Source organism: Ornithorhynchus anatinus, chromosome 8, assembly GCF_004115215.2.
Source record: "Ornithorhynchus anatinus isolate Pmale09 chromosome 8, mOrnAna1.pri.v4, whole genome shotgun sequence".
Classification (NCBI taxonomy): domain Eukaryota; kingdom Metazoa; phylum Chordata; class Mammalia; order Monotremata; family Ornithorhynchidae; genus Ornithorhynchus; species Ornithorhynchus anatinus.
This window is the reverse complement of record NC_041735.1, coordinates 17,554,911-17,574,915: the sequence shown is the minus strand read 5'-3', so window position 1 is coordinate 17,574,915 and position 20,005 is coordinate 17,554,911. Positions and strand designations below refer to the sequence as shown.

Here is a 20,005-nt window from a genome sequence, read left to right as displayed (position 1 = left end):
CAATACTTCAGAAATCTGGTGATTAAAATTGCAGAGGATCTTAACAAGACCAGCATAACCTGTTAATTAAAGGCCTGATTAGGTGATGCTTAGTTACAGACTTGGTCCTCTAGCCCACTCTTCTGAAGACATGTGACTGAATAGGTAGGAAGAATTTATATTTCTGAACTTTTGTTTTAGGGAAGAAAACAGCTGGCTGAAATGTTCAGTAAAGCATAATTATGCCTGAGGGCACCACCTTCTTTTGAGAAGAGTTTCTCATCGGAAGGTTTCTCGGTGCGAGGCTTCTAGCAGATCTAAAAGGGGAAAAATTACTGGGCTGGAGGGGTAGTAGATCAGAGGTAGGGAGGACCCACAATGTATTTTCTGTATTTTCATACAGTACTTTGCACAGGCTGGCCCAGCCTACAGACTCTGAATCCACTGGCCTTCAGGTTAGATTCACTCATTCAATCATATTTATTAAGCGCTTACTGTGTGCAGAACACTGTACTAAGTGCTTGGGAAAGTACAATACAGCAATAAAGAGTGACAATCCCTGCTTACAATGAGCTCACAATCTAGAAGGGGGGGGGGCAGACATCAATTCAAATTAAGACATGAAAAATAAAATTACAGATATATACATGTGTTGTGGGGCTGGGAGGGGGGGAAGAGCAAAGGGAACAAGTCAGGGTGATGCAGATGGGAGTGGGAGATGAGGAAAAATGCGGCTTAGACTGGGAAGGCCTCTTGGGGGAGATATACCTTCAATAAGGCTTTGAAGGGTTGGGGGAGAATAATTGTCTGGCGTGCTTTAGGAGGGAGGACATTCCAGGCCAGAGATGCTGCTTCTCATAGTTATCTTGTAATTATACTGTGCTTGACATATATTATTATTGTATTTAACTGCTTACTATGTGCCATATACTAATGCTTAACAAATATAATAATAATGATTATAAGCTCTCCCTAGAAGCTCTCCCATTCCTTCTGACTCAGAATGGGTTCAGGAACTGGTTCAGAAGGATGGGTGGGCTAAGGCTCCCATGGCCCCTTTCTCAGCACCTTTTATTTCCCAAGATTATTCTTGAATTTTAATAGGACTCCTGAGGTCTGTCGTCCCTGCTCAGGGCTTGTGAAGAGCATTGAGTAGTCAGCATAGAACAATCAGAAGCTGGGAAAATAAGTAGAGTCTCTTGTTAGAGCTAGTTCTTACCTAGATCATTTTCCCCATCTATATCTTTTGGGCCCTGTCAAAACACATTTCTGGAGTTGGAAGAATTTGACTTGCAATTCTTTCGATTTGCCCCTTAGCTTCTCAAAGTATTTAATAACTATGAATCTGTTTAGGAAGATTCATGAGCCCCAGAGATAGGGAGAAGCTGAGGCAAACAGAAGGAGGCTTTGGACAGGACCCGATCTAGAAGTGGACTGGGTATTCACGATTCTTAAATCACCTTGAGGTCACATTCTGAGTAGAAATCATAATGTGACTGAACATAAGACAAGAAGTTCTTAGTGCAGGAAACATCATCCTGAAGGGTGTCTAGCATATGGAGGACAATCAATCCTACACGATAAATCTATTACAGATTGTGCTATATCTGTTTTACCCTGCTTGGCTAATACTTTGTTGGATGGAAAGGTCAGACATCTTCAGTGGGATGTGGCTGTGGATCAGACATATTATGGTTGTCAGGGATTAAGCAGCACACAGGCTAGTACTTCATCTCATTCCATGGTAATGGTAGCTTACCGAAGGACCAAAATTACTAAACTACAAGCTGGAGGTCAACTGAGGAACTGAAGTTCTGGTTGCAAGCCTATGCTACTGAGAGGGAGAAAACAGGACCATGGGAACATGGATAGTCAGTCCTTCAGCAGTTGTCCTCTTGGGTCTAAGCAAGGCAGATCTGTGATGGATTGACTCAGAAGACCTAATCTGTAGATCTGGCTAAGTCTACCCTTATATACCAGTATAACTAACAGCTTCTTGAGCTCTATCTTGCTGGCTTGGAAAGCATGTATTTCCTCCCTCCACTTCTTGCATCTCCCCCAACCCCCAGCCCACCCGGTCCTTGTCTAATAAAATGTAGTAGCTTTCATAAGCAAACAAACTGCCCCTGCCTGTGTGCCTCAGGTCTATTTGTTAAGCACAGACCACTGAGAGGAAATGTGCTCCACTCAACAACAGGCCTGATCTTAATCAATCCAAAATTCTGGTACTGAGAGGACTGACAATTTTGATTCCCTGGTTGAAGCCCTTGCTAACTCCAGTGCTTCTGCAAGACAGGCAGGAATTGACTGACTGTAAAATGTCATTACAAACCATGTTTGTTAAGTATATTATGGTCAATTTACCTTCTACCTCTGTGAGTTGAGATAGGATTATCTTCCTCATTTTTTAGATGAGGAACGAAGATCAGGAGGCATGAAGGATTAGGGAGAAGTTTCTCTGAACTGATGGTCAAATCCAGGATCAGGAAACCTTGAGCCAATAAAGTATAGAATTTTTATCATCCTCCCTTGCTGACCCCATGCCCACTAGAAAAGAGCTTGCAGTGTCTTTATTCTGTCTCTAGTTATAAAATAGAAGTTGTCACTCTAATGGTCACTTTGAGTGCTCTGGCTCAGAGACAGCTCCCAGGTGGCACTTGTCTGAGGGACCTGAGACAGGGGGAGGGTGGGGTTGGGAGGAATAGCCAGAGCAGAGGCAAGGAGGAGGAAGAAGGGCCAGTGAGGCAGGAAGGTCGATGCTTCAGGGTCTGGCTCAGAACAGCTAGGGAGAGAAGAGCATCAGAGCCAGCCCCTGGGAAGAGTCCAGCTATAAAGGTAGTAAAGTGAGGGAACAGCACTTCAAAGGATCAGGAACAGAGACTGTGAGAAGAGTAGGAAGTTTGTAAGGGCAGAGACACCCAGATACAGGAAGGGTATTTCTTCTAATCCCAGGCACTGGGAGTCAGGACCTGGCTTCTAATCCCAGCTGTGACACATGTCTGTTCTATGACCTTGGGCAAATCACTTAACTTCTCTGGGCCTCAGTTACCTCATCTGTAAAATGGGGATTAAGAATGGGAGCTCTATGTAGAATAGGGACTGTGTCCAACCTGATTAACTTGTATCTACACTAGTGCTTAGAATGGTACTTGGAACATAGTAAGTACCATTATTATTATTTGATTACTGGAATAATAATACTGCCTCACCTTGAAGGGAAGCTGTGAGGGCAACCACTATTGTAAACCATTTAGCATGTATAAAGTCTGTCATAGATTCCAATACCTAGAAGGGCACATCTTATGCTAATTCTGACAATGATTGACCTGACCCTTGAGCATTTACTGGTCTCCTTTACTAATAGGGGAGGGAAGGTTATTGATAACGTACTTCAACAGAGCTAAGGTGTGAATGATAAAAATTCAACTGTGGCTCATAAAGAGAAGATCATAGAATATGTAGTCTGCTATCATTTACTTTCTTTCTTCAAAGCAAACATTAGAAGGACATAATTGTCAGAGGCTTTGAAGGGCTTGGTCTTCAGCATGGAGGGGGTACTGGTGTATCACCAATCCTTCCCAGGTGGCAAAGCACGCACACAAGATTGAAGTTCTTGTGGGTAATGAAGAAATATTCCTCTTCTAAAACAAAGCTTGATAGACTGTAAGCCCATCAATGGGCAGGGATTGTCTCTATCTGTTGCTGAATTGCACATTCCAAGCACTTAGTACAGTGCTCTGCACATAGTAAGCGCTCAATATATACTATTGAATGAATAAACGAAGGAACTCGGCCTGCCAGGGAACTGAAAACAGGCAGCTGAACAGAACTCACAGCAGGTTGCTTACTATGTGCCAGCTACTGTATTAAGTGCTGGGTAGATACAAGCTCATTAGGTTGGACACAGTTCATGACCCACATGGGGCTCATAGTCTATCCCCATTTTACAGATGTGGTAACTGAGGCAAAGAGAAGTTATTATTTTTTTTCATAATATTGATTAAACACTTACTATGTGCCAGGGCCTGTACTTAGCACTGGGGTAGATACAATTTAATCAGGTTGGACACAGTCCCTGTCCTGCATAGGGCTGCCAATCTTAATACCCATTTTAAAGATGAGGTAACTAGGGCACAAGGAAGTTGTGACATGCCCAAGGTCACATAGCAGACAAGTGTCAGAGCCAGGATTAGAATCCAGGTCCTTCTGACTCTTAGGCCTATGCTGTATCCACTAGGCCATGCTGCTTCTCATAAGTGTATACTATGTGCCAAGCACTGTACTAAGCACTAGGGTAGACACACGATAATCCCTGTTTCAAGTGGGACTCACAGCCTAAGGTAGGAGAAAGTAGGATGTAATTACCATTTTACAGATGAAGTAACTAAGGCTCAGAGAAGTTAAGTGATTTTCCCAAGGTTACAGAGCAGACAAGTGTCAGAGCTGGGATAAGAAAGCAGGTGTTATGACTTCCAGGTCTGTGCTCTTTCCACTAAACCACACTGCTTCCACTTTCTATGTTACTTCCTGATGCAGGGAAAAGTATGTGGTTCTGCTCAAATCCAGTTAGGTGAGCGACAGGGAGGGAACTGGGGAGATAATGGATTGTCAGTTCTTCATTTTCAGGCTACCAGTCACACAACCATGACTTGTCTGTTGAGGTTTTCTATTGCTTTTGTCTGTCATTTAATTTGTGCCCCTGAGGTCAAAACCACACCCCCAAAGTCAAAATTGTGCCCCTGACATCAAATCTGTGTCCCCACTGTTGAATCTGGGCCCTTGTCATTGAATCCATTTCTATGTCTCTATCATTACATCTGTCCTCCTGCTACCCAATCTGGGCCCATACCATGAGATCCTGGTCCTGAATGATTTACAGTATTTAATCTTAAATGTAGCAAAAGATGCATCCCAGATTTTTTCAATTGAAAAATCCCCTTTCCTTTATTCTGCCTGGCCAAAGATAGTACATGGACACCACTCTCTACAGAAACATACTGCGTTCAATCAGAGAGCCGGGTCCCTGTACTAGTGATGAGGAAACACTGGTATGAAGCAGAATTAATTTGAGATGGAAGAGAAGAGGGGAATAATAAGCCCCAGATAGTCTTCTGAGAGTCACTAATAAGTGAATTGATTGGGGGAAGAGTATAAGGGCATGAGGGTGGGGGAAAGAATGGACACCTGTCCATATAAGCTGTTTTTTCACATGGGAATGATTGCAAACACTTTGGGCAAATCAGGGATCAAAATTTCAAATAAAGCTCCCCGTATTGCATGTGGAATGAATGAATTGGTTTAAATAACTAACATTACTTTCTTGTATACTACAGACAGGGAATTGCTTATCGCTCTTCAATCATTTACCTTTTTCACCATTTCTAAAAATCCACTCTCAAGGGTCTACTTAGTGGCTTCTTCATGAACATCTGAAATCCAAACCAAAATCAATACCTGATCACACTAAAAAATACTCACGGTGTCCACTGGTCCTCACGGATATAGCAGAACATCAGGCGTCGTATATGGTAAGGAAGCCAACAGACCACGAAGGCAATAACTACAGCACCTGTAGCGTGGAAACAAAAATCCAGGACTCTTTCAATGCTGTGTTCTTTTGTATGCTGGGAAATAAGCAATCCATTTTCCTGTAGGTTTTTTGGAAATGACTTCCATACCAACAGAGAAAAGTTTCAATCATCTTGGCAAAGCTAACTTTTAATAGTGGACCCCATTCCTTGAATAATCCCTCTTCAGGGAACAAGTCCAGCTAAATTGCACATTCTTCCAAATGTTTATACAATCTTTGATCAGCTTCCTGGTGACCAAAAATGTATTGTAACAATAAACAGAGTAATGAGAAAAATTCACTTTGAGGTCATATTTAGAAATATTGAGGACTTCTACCTATAGTATATCACTCACAACCACTCATCAACATTCACACCATACTCTATAAGCACTTAGCCACCCAACTGTCTTTCCATTCTCTTCTCCTTATCTTTAATATTTTATGTTTCCCCTGCTAGATTGTAAGCTCTATGAGGCCGGGGATTCTGTCTTTTAAGTTTTCAGTACTCTCACAAGTACTTACTCTATTACTCTGCATTGGTTGTTCAGTGTGTTGCTTTAAATCCTTATTTGTAGTTAATATCTATGGGATAGCTGTTCTTGAGATACTTAACTGATGAATGCAATGCCAATGTTAACAGTGTCAAATCTTAAGCATGGGATTTTAGAAAGAGGTTGTTTTTTTTCCCCTATTTTATTGAAAAAAATATCAACCTTAAGAGGGAGGGAAACTGACAAAGGAAATCATTGATAGAAAGAGAAATAGTCCTCATAGCACTGGGGCTGTTAGGATTTGTAAAATAATTGGAGACTGAGCAGTGCCCAATGTGGCAGCGGATTTTTGCCAGAAACTGGTGTCTGAGATCATACTTGAGCTCAGGGTTCTTAACAATAAGAGCTGGAGAGAGTTCAGTTAAGAGGCTTCCCAAGCCTTCTATTTATATGAACTCTGTTTTAACCTGTATTTCTCAAATAAAGAATCATCAATATTTTCCTTAAATCCATGTTTTGAGAAAGAAGACTGGAAAGACTTCTATGGAGTATGTAAAGCAGCGTGGCTCAGTGGAAAGAGCATGGGCTTCGGAGTCAGAGGTCATGGGTTCGACTCCCGGCTCTGCCACATGTCAGCTGTGTGACTGTGGGCGAGTCACTTAACTTCTCTGTGCTTCAATTACCTCATCTGTAAAATGGGGATTAACTGTGAGCCTCACGTGGGACAACCTGATTACCCTATATCTATCCAAGTGCTTAGAACAGTGCTCTGCACATAGTAAGCGCTTAACAAATACCAACATTATTATTAAAGCAAATCTCTCAGTAAAGGCTTTAGTACATAGTAAGCACATATTATACTTATGAAGGACCATATATGTTAGGGGATATGTTGGTATGAGATAGTAATCACCCCTCCTTTTCCTGCCAGATTTTAAAGTTTGTTTTGCTGACTCCCCCTTTTAGACTGTGAGCCTGTTGTTGGGCAGGGATTGTCTCTGTTGCTGAATTGTACATTCCAAGTGCTTAGTACAATGCTCTGCACACAGTAAGCGCTCAATAAATATGGTTGAATGAATTATGTAGAACAAGGAATAAAACTGATAGATTAAGTTGAAAATACCCTAGGGTCCTGGATGGGGCTAGAGGAGAAAATAGGAGAAAATAGTGGGGCGCACTGACATTTTAAAAAAACTTAAAAAGGTTGAAGAAGGTTTGAAGAAATTTATATAAATGGAAAGCAGAAATGTTGATCCCTCTCTGGAAAGCAGAAGTTATCACCTACCACAGGATTCATCCCTTAAAGCTATACTTCAATTGCTTTATTCCCCAAACAGTTCCAATCATTGCCAGGCAATTCATTCCATCCTAAATGTATGCTATGATGCAAGGGAAGTGGATAAGTAATTGCAGCAGTAACTCCATTCAGACCCTCCCCTTTTCCTTCATTTCTGCCCTAACAGACTACATGATGGACAGCTGCTGTTTGGAGGTACTGAAAGCTCCTCGGTACCCTCATACTCTACTTCCAACCTGCGTGACCTTTAGAGGATGATCTTGAAACCACTAGGGTGGTGGTAGAGCTGGACTTCTGTAGAGGGTGGAAAATTTGAAACCCAAAATGTCAGTAAGGAGGATTTACTGATGTCAGAGTTGAGGTGGTACTGATGGTTTAAGCCTCCAGGATCTTCCCTAATTTCAGTTTGCCCTGTGCACTTCTGGGCCCAAACCAACTTTCTCCTGGAAAATTGTCTTAAACATACATTTGGCTTTTGTAGCCACAGGCAATGCCCCATCTGGTGAAGTGAATAGGCATGAAGTGGAATGGACAGGGTGGGAATGTATGTGTGTGTGAGTGAATATTTGAAGTATTTTTCTCTCTGCATGATCTGCAGCTGAGGTTTTCAGCAGTCTTTTCCTTTGTGACATTGCAGTGAGATATTTAGAATGGGCAAGTTCTCACAGATGCCAAGTTGGCTCTGATTTTATGTCTGGGGGAAAAGGAAAGTAATTGCAGGAATGTGGTAATGGAAGCACTCTACAAAACATCTTATAATGCTGATAAGCAGAAACACAGGTTGTAGTGCTTCACAGGCTTAAGTTTAGAGACAAAGTCCAGGAAAACATCACTAAAATCTGGAGTGTTGGCTTGAGAAGCAGCTCTTTGATCTCTCACCAGAAAATTTTGCTTCAAAGCTTTCTGAGAAAAGTGAACATTTTTATCCAGAATCAGGGAAATTTGATCTGATTAACTTTTATCTACTTCAATCTTAGGGTACTGCTTGGCACATAGTAAATGGTTAACAAATAGAATGAATAATAATTTCTGAAGGCACCTTAGCCAAATCCTAATGAACCACCCAGCTATTGTTCTTTTCCTCTTTCAATCATCTTTTATTCAATATGCCCTTCACCATCCTGGTGCAGAACTAAGAGAAGATGTGGGCACTAGCTTTCAAGGTTGGCTTTATACCTTCTATTCCCTGATTGAGGGCTGCATGAAAATGAAATAAAATTTCATTCTTGGGGGGAGAGGGACCGATTGAGGTTGAGGAAGGAAAAGCAATTTGGGGTCTGTTTCACCATTATAAATGTAATTAAGGCTGCAAGTGCCAAGTGGGCAGTTGTTATTGGGTGTTCAGCTGTTCCTTTGGCCTGACTTTCTTTGCAACACGTGAAATATTTCAATGGAATTTGATCATCACCGTATATCTTCCTTTCCAGTGTATACAACTGGTAGAACTGGCTTCAGAACGTGAGTATTTAAGCCACATTCAAATATGCAGAGATGGGAATGTTTAGCTAATTGCATGTGCTTCCCTAAGTGATTTTAAATTGCTCTCATTAAGTGGCTTGAAACCATCCTTCCATCAGTGGGGAGCCAAGCTTCACATTCAGCATCAACAATTGGTATCCTTTTAATGAACTTTGTCCATCGTGTGCAGCAATGTCCCTTTAATGAGTTAATGTGCTTGTTATGTGTTTAGATATTGCACTGATTATTTTAGAATCAAAATCACTTCTTTTCTAAACCACTGTGAGTACTGAGTGGAGCAGGAGAATTACCTTAGAGTTTCTAAATCATATCCTTGTGTTATGCATTCTGACATCGTGCTTTCTTTACTTATTTCTGACTTGAACTGATGTTGATCACGTCATAAGTACCATGGCCAAGGGGAAAGAGTACAGGCCTGGGAATCAGAGGACCTGGGTTCTAATCCCAGCTCTGCCACTTGCCTGATGTGTGACTTTGGGCAAGTCATTTAACTCCTGTGTCTCAGTTTCCTCAACTGTAAAATGGGGGATTCATTACCTGTTCTTCCTCCTACTTAGACTGCGAGCCCTATGTGAGACAGGGACTGTGTCTGACCTGATTAACTTGTATCGACCTCAGCATTTAGAACAGTGCTTGATACCCAATAAGTGCTTAACAAATATTATTATTGTTATGTAGAGACCCACTATGACTCAGATCTCTTTCAGCTGTAGTGAAAGATAATCCATCAATCCCCATCAATCTCCATATTGTAAGAGAGGAGTTATCTTTTCTTTCAAAATGTAATAACCTCACATATTTATTGAAATTTGTTCTTTGGCTTTTGACAAGTCCCTTTGTCAAGATCATTATGAATCTAATTCATGGTCTTTGAGTCATTCATTCATTCAATCGTATTTATTGAGCGCTAACTGTATGCAGAGCACTGTACTAAGTACTTGGGAGAATACATTACAACAATAAACAGTCACACTCCCTGTCCACACAAACCTACAGTCTACAGGGGGGAGACAGACATCATTACTTGTTTTGTTTTGCTGTCTCCCCATTTTAGACTGTGAGCACGTTGTTGGGCAGGGATTGTCTCTATCTGTAGCTGAATTGTACATTCCAAGTGCTTAGTACAGTGCTCTGCACACAGTAGGTGCTCAATAAATACGATTGAATGAATTAATTACAAATAAAATAAAGTTAGAGATATGTACATAAGTGCTGTGGGGCTGGGAAAGGGGAAGAGCAAAGGCTGGTCAGGGAAATGCAGAAGGGAGTGAGAGATGAGGAAAAGTGGGGCTTAGTCTGGAAAAGCCTCTTGGAGGAGATGTGCCTTCAATAAGGCTTTGAAGGGAGACAGAGTAATTGTGATTTGAGGAGGGAGGGCATTCCAAGCCACGGGATGGGGTCAGGGGCGGGACAGGAAAGATCAAGGCACAGTGAGAAGGTTGGCACTAGAGGACCGAAGTGTGCGGGATGGGTTGTTCAAGGAGAGAAGCAAGGTGAGGTAGGAGGGGAAATTTATGAATACTATTTATGAATATATTGTACATGAACTCCCTTGACTCACTAACTCAAATTTTGGGCAGAAACTTATTTTAACACTAGGGAAGGGCCAAAATCAAAATAAGAAATAGTGTGCTCTGCATATTGTCTATCTCCTATTATTATTATTTCTTAAAATATAATGTCAGTCATTCAATTAATCACATTTAAAGAGTGCTTCTGAATGCAGAGCACTGAACTAAGTTCTTAGGAGATTATAACAGAAATGAAACACATATTACTTGCCCTCAAGGAGCTCCCAATCTAATGGGACACACATGCACACATCCACACAGAAAAATATTTAGACAAAATCCGGGACAGGAGAAAGAACAAGGCTCTAACAAATGGTTGTTCAAATACATCAGGAAGAAATGGATTTCAAAAGAAGTTGAATATATAATTGCCACTATATAAGCCTTAAACTCCAAATTCTGATCACAAGTTTTGATCACAAATAACTACAGCATATCACCTCCCATTTCTGGTCTACCCAATTATTTCTCACTGTGATGCTGATTTAATACTCCAGCTGTTCAATATTTCCCAAGATCAATTAAATTTACTGTGTTTATTCTGAAAGCCTATTTTGATTACTCACAATAGCACTGGATTGTTTTAAGAGCCAGGGCCATCTGGATTGTAGTTTTTTTTTAAACTTCACAGCCAGTGTATAATGAATTTTTCACTATCATTTCAGCTCCTTAGACTACAGTGATTGGAGAGGTGAGTCAGCAGGGTGATAGGGTTGATTTTGGGGAAACAGAACTAGTAAATCTGTTTTTGGCAGCAATATTGAAGAAAAGAGAGGGCCCAATTGGTTTCTATATTGGTGTATTTGTTAAGTAGTAGAGGTATAAGGGTTTGGTGGTCTCTGAGACAATTGCCCTTGCTTTCATATGCCCTACTTTGGTGTTTTCTGCTGTTTTCTGGCTGGGGTTGGCCTGGTTGTGCAGAGGCCCACTGTATATATATATATATTTTTTTTGGTTGCTGTTTTGGAGTTGAAGTCAGCTCAAGGTGATAGAAACTCCCTTGAAATCTTGAAAATTTCCTCCAGCTGGCACCCTCTGGATTTGTGCTTTTAGACATACCCATATTCTTCTCAAACAGCTCTGTTCCGTTCTGAAGGAAAACTGATTTGTTGTGAATTTCATGACCTGTTGCATTCCTTTAAAGTGAGAGTAGCCATGGGGCATTTGCTGGCAATTTAAAAATCAGGGAACTGGGGACAAAAAGTGCTCTCCATCTTGTCTCCTTAAGAAAATGTTTTTATTTTCTGAAGGTGAAATGCACCAAAGGTTCCAGGCCGGGTAGGCATAATGCCATATTACTAAAGACACTAAATGCCAGTTGTTGCCTATCTCAACAGCATGGATCCAGAGAGTGGGCCTCTGTAACATCTGGCCTCAGAGTGATGAGGCAAACATTCTAGAACTTCTTGGCTCCTTCTCTTTAGGATGATGACTTTTCAAATTAGCTGGCCTCTACTGAAAAGGAGCAGTTGTGGGGAATAAAATCTTGGATTCATGACTAAAAGGCATTTGAAATCCTCCAAGTTAATTAAAAACATAAGAGCAGAAGGGTTTTTTCTAAATTTTGTTTTGAATGCAATCTGCGTAGACTACCTTAATTACCAGGATTCACAGGTGGCCAGCCTGTCTTGGGCCTTCAGGCAGTGTTTTGATTAGTCTGGGGCAGAGGTTCAGAAATTGGATTACAACCTAAGGTTTACTTTTACATGAATGAAACTTCCCCCAGAGAGATGGCAATTCTGATTCAGAGTTAAATCAGACCCATGATCACTGGTCAGCTGCCCTGCCCCCTTATACAGCTTTGCTTTCTGTTAAGCTCATACAATAGTCCTTGCAGGAGTGGTACTCCAGTTACAAAGAAGTGACAGACTGTGAAAATATGCCTCTAGCTTATTAAAAGATGATCCATGATTACAATTCCAGGATCAAGAGCAAAACTGAGACTGTTTTTTAATTAGGCTATTTAAATCTCTCTCTCCAAAGACGAATGGGCTGCTAACAGAATGCGGTGATTTGCCCACGCACACTAACAGAAAAATGGGAACCGGTTAGCATCCAGATGCATCAAGGGAAGCCAGCAAGATGGGAGGGCAAAACAGGAGGTGAATCATTGTCTGAACCATAAAATGGAAGAGTGAATTCATTTGTTGACTGAATAAACCTGCTGAGTGTTTTGGGACTTTTTGTTATTGTTAATGGTTTGCATGAATTAGCTAGCACTTGGCAAGGAATCTTTGAGAAGACAAACTGAAGTTTGAATTAAATACTTGACATCCTGACAGAATGTTTTACACAGAGTATATACTCTGCAAATACTATCAATTGATTTCTAAACTGAAACCAAAAAGCAAACCAAATGTAGAATTTGGGTTCTATATCTGAAATAATTATCTTTGCAAATACCTGCTGCCACATACGGGAGATATCTCCCTATTAGATTGTAAAATCCTTGAGAGCAAGTGTTATTTTTTATATGAACCCCAACCACCTAATTTGGTGCTGTGCACATAGAGAGTAGTCGATTAATACAAAAAAAAAGATTGACACTGATTTTTTTTTTAAACCTAGAATATTAAAGTAAATGCTAAATTTTCAAAGGCAACTGGAGCTAGTCCTAAGGGCTCAGTTCCACTAGATTATAAATTTATAAGGATAAGGATCTCATCTTTTGATCTGTTATATCTATTGAATTCTCCAAGGCTTTGAAACAGTGTTCTCCATACTTTAAGTGCTTAATAAATAGCTTTGATTGATCGATTGATTGAATAGAGCCCATGTTGCCCTACATTTCAGTATGGCTTCTGGCAGCTGGCTTGAGGGAACTGTAATTGGTTTTTGCCAACAATTCAATTAGCATTAGCTGAACATTTAGAAGATTCATTTGTGGACCACTGACCTTTAGTCATTTTACATTCCCGTTTTGCCTTTCACAGAGTCTATCCTCCTCCAAGGACCATTTAGTGCTAATGACAGAGGCAGATTCCTGGGTTGGATTGACCACTGGGCAAACTCTGGATAGCATTGCTTATCATCTTTTGTTGTATTCTATCATACAGCTCTTCTGCTAAGAATCTTGCTTTTTTAGAAATCCTTGCTTTTTTATAAATGAAGCTCTAATTTGACAGTAAACTTTTCTGGCCATCACCAGCGGTTCTCCTGGGTTTAATTTCGGGTTGGTGGAGAGGCGGGGATAGAGACTTGACCTTGGAAAAGGAGTAAGGGTGAAAAGACTTTCTGCTTCAGCAGGTGTCCAGCCTCTCAGTTTTGCTTTGGCGAGTGATGCTGTCCAGTCTATCAAGGCTTTACCAGCAATGCAGATCTTCATTACCAAGGTGATAAAAATAAGTGGAAGAGCTTCTTACACTTTGAATCCTTAGTTATTATTTATGTAGAAATCAGTCAGGAAAGGCAATTGGCTGATAGGGTGGGGATTTATTTTCAGCTGGTGGCAGAGTGGACTGCCTTCTCCCCTATTGTGTTCAGGCAAACAATTCAGCAGTGGTCAGGGGAAGGGCATCTGATAGAGATAAGCCTTCCCCAGCTGGAATGATTGATGCAACATTTCCTTCCCTAAAGTTCTTTATCTCCAGGCCACATCAACTCATGCAAGCTGGTGAAGAACTAAGGTGTGAATCAGCTAAAATCCTGATGCTCCTCAGGCCACCAGATTGGAAAATCTATAGAGGTCTGTGTACCAGGACTGTTTCCCCACTGAAGGGTATCATTTACCAAAGTGGAGCATGTCTTGTGTGTTTATTCCGCTGCCAATTAGAGTTAATTTTTAAAAATTGTAGTTGTTAAGCACTTACTATGACTCTGACACTGTACTAGGTGCTGGGGAGGATAGAAGATAACCAGGTTGACAAAGTTTCTGACTTATGTGGGGCACACTGACTTAATCCCCATTTTACAGATGAGGTAACTGAGGCACAGAGAAGTTAAGTGACTTGCCTAAGATCCCAGAGTAGACAAGTGGTGGAGCTGGGATTAAAACCCAGATCTTCTGCCTACCAGGCCTGTGTTCTTTACACTAGGTCATGTTGCTTAATTCAGAGAGGAATTTATGACCAAATTTTGATCTCTAAATTTATGCATCTAGATCCCTTGCATTTCCTTTCTCTCTTGCAGGAGTCTTTAGAATTAAGGATTGCTAGGTGCATATCTTTATACTTAACTATAACCATTTTAGGAGGCCAATGGCAAACAGGCTCAGTTTTGACATTTTGTTTTTAAAACATTTCTATAAACTTTGCTGACAGTTTCTTTTATAAATGTATCCACTGTGTGTGAGTGTATATGTATATATTTGTGCAGATGCAGTTTTCTAGAAAGAGCTTTCTCCACACTGTTTATTCACATTTTCCCAAGTGGCATATATGTAGATAGGCTCTTGAGACTACCGGTCACATGTGATCTCACATGTCTTATGCTAGGCCCTTAGACCAGCACAGTAAGGACGTACACACCATTTCACAGAAGTCCTTCAGAGGCGACTTGGATTTGAAATGTTTCTGCAGGAGAATCCTCGACCCCACTCCCACACTCCCCACTTTCTCCAGAAGTTTTGTGTTACATTCCTAGGTCCTTATGAATACAGGGGCAGAGAATCAGCATGGCTTAGTGGATAAAGCATGGGCCTGGGAGTCAGAAGGACCTGGGTTCTAATCCTGGCTCCACCACACGTCTGCTGTGTGACCTTGTGCAGGTCACTTAACTTCTCTGTGCCTCACTTACCTCATCTGTAAAAAATGGGGATGAGTGTTAGCCCCACCTAGGACAGGGACTATGTCCAACTTGATTAATTTGTATCTACTCTAGTGCTTAGAACAGTGCCTGGCACAAAGTAAGTGCTTAGTAAGTACCAGAATGATTAATTATCATTATTCTGATTCATGGACTTTGGAGGGAGGCTCGGTCCTTAAAATACTGAACATAAAGGTTTCTTCCTGTATGTGTACAAGACCACCTGAAAACCTGAGTGTCCAGTATAAGATGAAACAAATGGCCACCCTATGAGGAAAGCCTGTGAGAATTTGCTTTGGGACATTGAGCCAAACTGCTTTTGCCCCTGTACAATTGATCAATCAGTTGTACTTAGTGTGCAGACTACTGTACTAAACACTTGAGAAAGTACAATGCAATAGAGTTGGTAGATGACAATAGAGTTTTATAATAATTATTAAGCTTATGAAGTCCAGAGAGGTGAGTTAGGCAGTTTTCTTTAAAATGTATTTTAAAAAAAGAACCTGTTTCCTGAAATATGATTGTTTTTGAGGCAGAAGGGAATCCAGCTGGGTGTTTTTAAACTTTCTAATCTATTAATATTATTCCTTCAACATTCCTGTGAGGTAGGAAACAAGTGGGGAAACTGAGGTTTGGGATCACCTAATACCCTTTCCCCTAAGCTCTCCCAGAGCATCATAAATATCTGAGATTCTTAGAATTCCTGACTCATGGTCTGGTAGTCTTTCCCTTAGCCACATGCCTGTGTAGCATCTTTTTCTGATAACTGAGTTTTTCTCTACTTTGCTCCTCATTATCAGGCTTCTTAAGGCTAGAACATTTGCAAGCCCAGTTCCCAATGAGCCTTGCAGACAACTGTATTTGCTAGTTGCTCCTCAGTTGCTCTGAACCTGACAAGCTGTGAAATAATTAGTTGGCTTTTAAACCAGGGTAGATTTTGGAAATGGGGACTTGGAAAGACAGGTGTGAGGTTAAGCCATCTCACTTCTGCTGTGGGATTCAAGTTTTCTTTGTTATTTCACTCTTTTAGAAAATAAAACTTCAATTGTTTGGTAGGTGTATTTTTTTTCCTCTCTCAATTCCTCATCTCGAGATACTCCCTGAATACTGCTTGAATTTCAGAAACACAGCTCAGCTTCCCAAACAGAAACCTTCAATCAGGTGAATAGAAATCATACATTTTCTGTAACCAGTTTTTCTAAATGGGAAGGGATGGCTTCAAACCATTATTTATCACTGACTTTTGAGAAAGCAGTTGAAGCTTCCAAACTCAGATATGTGATCTCCCCCTCCCTTCCCCACATCTCCCCTCAACTCTCCTGTCCCCCTCTTTCTTTCACCCTCTCTCGCCTCCTTGCTTCCAATCTCTTCCCCTCTCTCCCTAAAGTGTTAAGGTGGTTTCCAGAGCTCTAGTAAGAAAACAGCTAAATGTCAGGAAAGAACTTTAAATAGAATATATTTAGTCTGAACTGTATTATTTGAAGTTAACTACAGCAGCAATCCAGCAATAATATTTACTGAGCACTTACTGTGTGCAGAGTACTGTACTAGGCGCATGGGAGAGTAAAGAACAGTAGATGGCTGTTCACAAGAAGCTTACAGTTTAGTGGTGGAGACAGACATTCAAATACATTACAGATAGAGGGAATAGATTAAAAAAAAAAGTGCTGTCAGGCTGGAGGTGGAGTGAATATCAAGTGCTTAGCCAGGACAAGTATTAATCTGGAAATCAAATTTCTTGCTTGGCTTTTCTCCTTAACAGTCCTCTTTACACCTTCCTTGCCCTTCCCTGAAATACACCACTAGAAAAATAAAACTCGATAGCAGGATTTCCTGCTGAGAAACAACATGAAAGTTTATGTAGACTGGCTTACTTGTGGATTTGGAACTTTGGTAGGCTTTTTTTAGCAACTAAATATTTCAGAACTGCAAACAATGCTCTCCTGCCCTTCCCCAATTATTTCTAATAATGAATTGAGAGAGTCAATGGTGCAACTTGGTTCAAAGTTTGATAATAGAAAAACAGAAATAACCATGAAAAACTGACTCTACCACATTAGGCTTAATGAACAAAACCATCCTGAGTACAAGAATCTATCAGGACAGTACAGAAAGCACGTTCTACCTAGCACCAATGTGGGTAATTTAAATTGCCAAATCCAGGAATGAAATTTAGTGGAGCACATGGCCATAACTGAGATAAAGTCAGGCTGTGTAGCTGCTTTGGCTTCTGAATCTGCCCACAGAGCAGCCCACTGTGCTGCTGGTTAGAAAATAAGAATATTTTGGGAATATATATGATACTTGAATGACTTGTAATTGATTAATAAACTGTAGTTATGGAACCTTATAATTTTGTGCTGGATTGGTGACATATTGCTCTCGAACCGCAAACATTTGCTATTGAGATTGCTAGAGCTATCGTGGAGATATTATCTGCAATAGTCCTTCTTTGTGTGTTTAAATTTATAGCAATTGCAATCCCAATACCATTATTTATGAAATATGAGGGAAAAAATAATCCTCCCACAGGAAAAAAATTGGGGAACAGTATTTTAAATTGTTATGACAAATTATTTTTATAGAAAATAGGAGATTGATAATTTGACTGATTAATTTATTTGAACCAGCATCCTGTTACATTCTCTTTGAAAAGCTGGTTAAGCCAGTGTGTTTCCTCAGACTCTTTCTGCCTCTGCCAACACAGCTCAAATGAAAACATTAAAACTACTCTGCAGCCAAAAAAAGAAAAAAAAATGATTTCAAACAAATCAATTGTATTGAGCACTTTTTGTGTGCAGAGGACTGTACTAAGTGCTTGGGAGAGTACAGTATCAGTAGAGTTGGTAGACACTTTCCCTGTCCACAGTGAGCTTAAGGTATTCAGTATCATCTAAACTGGTGACCAAAGAACACTCAAACAAGGCTGAGAAAGAGGTTTTGAAAGCATTGTGAGCCTCCTTTTTAAAAAATGTTATTTAAGTGCTTACTTGGTGCTAAGCACTTGACTAAATGCTGGAGTAGATACAAGTTAATCAGGTTGGACATAGTCCCGTATCCCACATGGGGGCTCACAGTCTTAATTCTCATTTTATAGATGGGCTGGGAACATGTGTGCTAATTCTGTTGTATTCTCCCAAGTGTTTAATACAGTGCTCTGCACATAGTAAGCACTCAAATATGATTGATTGAGGCACAGAGAAATTAAGTGACTTGCCCAAGGACTCACAGCAGACAAGAGCTGTCAGAGCTAGGATTAGAACCCAGGTCCTTCTGACTCCCAGGCCCATGCTTCATTTATTAGGCCACACTTCTCAGGTACTCTGTCTGAATTCACTTACTTTATGCTGACTCCTGTGCTTAGTTCAGTGCTTGACTCAATACCATTATAACTGCTACTTCTATAAGTAAATTTCTAGCCAAATATTGAGGTCTGAATCATTTGCTAATTGAACACTCACTTGTTCAGAACTGGACGAGGTACTAGGGTGTTTGAAAATTTCAAAACAACCCCTTTCTCAAATAACTGAAAATCAAAGACAGAAGCCAAGCAATAGCATATTTTAATATTTTAAATAAAAAAGATTTGAGTAGTGTTATAATGCATAACACCATATTCCCATTGTTTCCACTAAAGCCTGCAAGGCTGTAGTTTTCAAAGGCATTATTCCTTTCCACCTCCAGCTGGGAAAATCTACTTGGTAGGTCCAGAAGAACCCCCAAATATCCCCATTTCTCCTCTTCCATAGTGCAAAGATAGTTACATTTGTAAAGATTGCAGTCTCCTTCAGTAGACTGCAAACTCCTAAAGGGCAGGGATCATGCCTTCTAATGTCATTGTACTTTTCCAATGATGTAGTGCAGGGCTCCACACTCAGTTGGTGCTCAATAGATTGTACTGATTGATAGTCTAAAGAAAGATACACTGTACTTCTCCCATAAAGCCAAGGTAAATACATACGTAAGACCCGGACTCCATGCTTTAAGGCTTGGACACGGCTGGGCTCCATGGACATGCTGAGCATGGTCTGCTGTCCTCCAATGGTGCACACTTGGTTCTGTTGGGCGGCCTGTTTGAACATGATGATGAGCTGGTTGGCGATAATGGTGTTCAGAACTGAAATGACCACCATTGGAAACACGAAGGAGATGAAGGTATTGACCTGTAAGGGGAGACCAGAATGAAAAGAAATCATGGGACCATCGGTTGCACCTTACAGCATGGCTGTAAAAGAGAGCAATTAAAGTAGGCAAATTCCTACTTTGGAGGAAAGCAGTGAACAGGATAAAAGGTTGGAAAAATAGTGTCCACTCTAGAAAGGAATTGAATCCTTCATCTTACAGAAGAAAAGATTGAAAGGGAAGTTATTAAGGAGTTATTTAGGAGTTACTGAGTTACTGAGAAGCAGTGTGGCCAGGTGGAAAGAGCATGGGCCTTGGAATCAGAGGATCTGACTTCTAACCCTGGCTCCACCCTTTCCTGCTGTGTGACCTGGGTAAGTCACTTAACTTCTCTGGGTCTCAGTTTCCTCATATTTAAAATGGAGATTAAATACCTATTCTCCCTCCTACTTAATCTGTGAGCCCCATTTGGGCAAGGATTATGTCCAATGCGATTAACTTGTATCTGCCCTGTGCTTAACACATAGCAAGTACTTAATAAATGTCATTATTATTTTATTGTTAATAATGGTTTTCAAAGCACAGAACAGCTTTTATTTAGTAGTTGAGGTCCAATACTTCTCTATCTCTACCGAGGACATACCAAGAGGGAAAAGACTCAATCTTCAGCCCAAGGCAATTGTTACCTTTCCTGTACCCTGGAATGGGCTGCTTAGCGAAGTGGAATAATCTTTAAAAATAGTCAGTCACT

General features: G+C 40.6%; 1 protein-coding gene across 1 annotated transcript in view; it reads right to left on the bottom strand.

Moving 5' to 3' along the window:
- The window catches only part of NTSR1 (neurotensin receptor 1), a 91,425-nt gene that overhangs the window by 2,763 nt on the left and 68,657 nt on the right, over window positions 1-20,005 (bottom strand). Inside the window, exons 2-3 of the mRNA XM_001506315.5 lie at window positions 19,094-19,295; window positions 5,458-5,548 (exon numbers count right to left, since the gene is read on the bottom strand). Coding sequence (XP_001506365.1) covers window positions 5,458-5,548; window positions 19,094-19,295 — 293 coding nt within the window. The remainder of the gene's footprint in view (window positions 1-5,457; window positions 5,549-19,093; window positions 19,296-20,005) is intronic.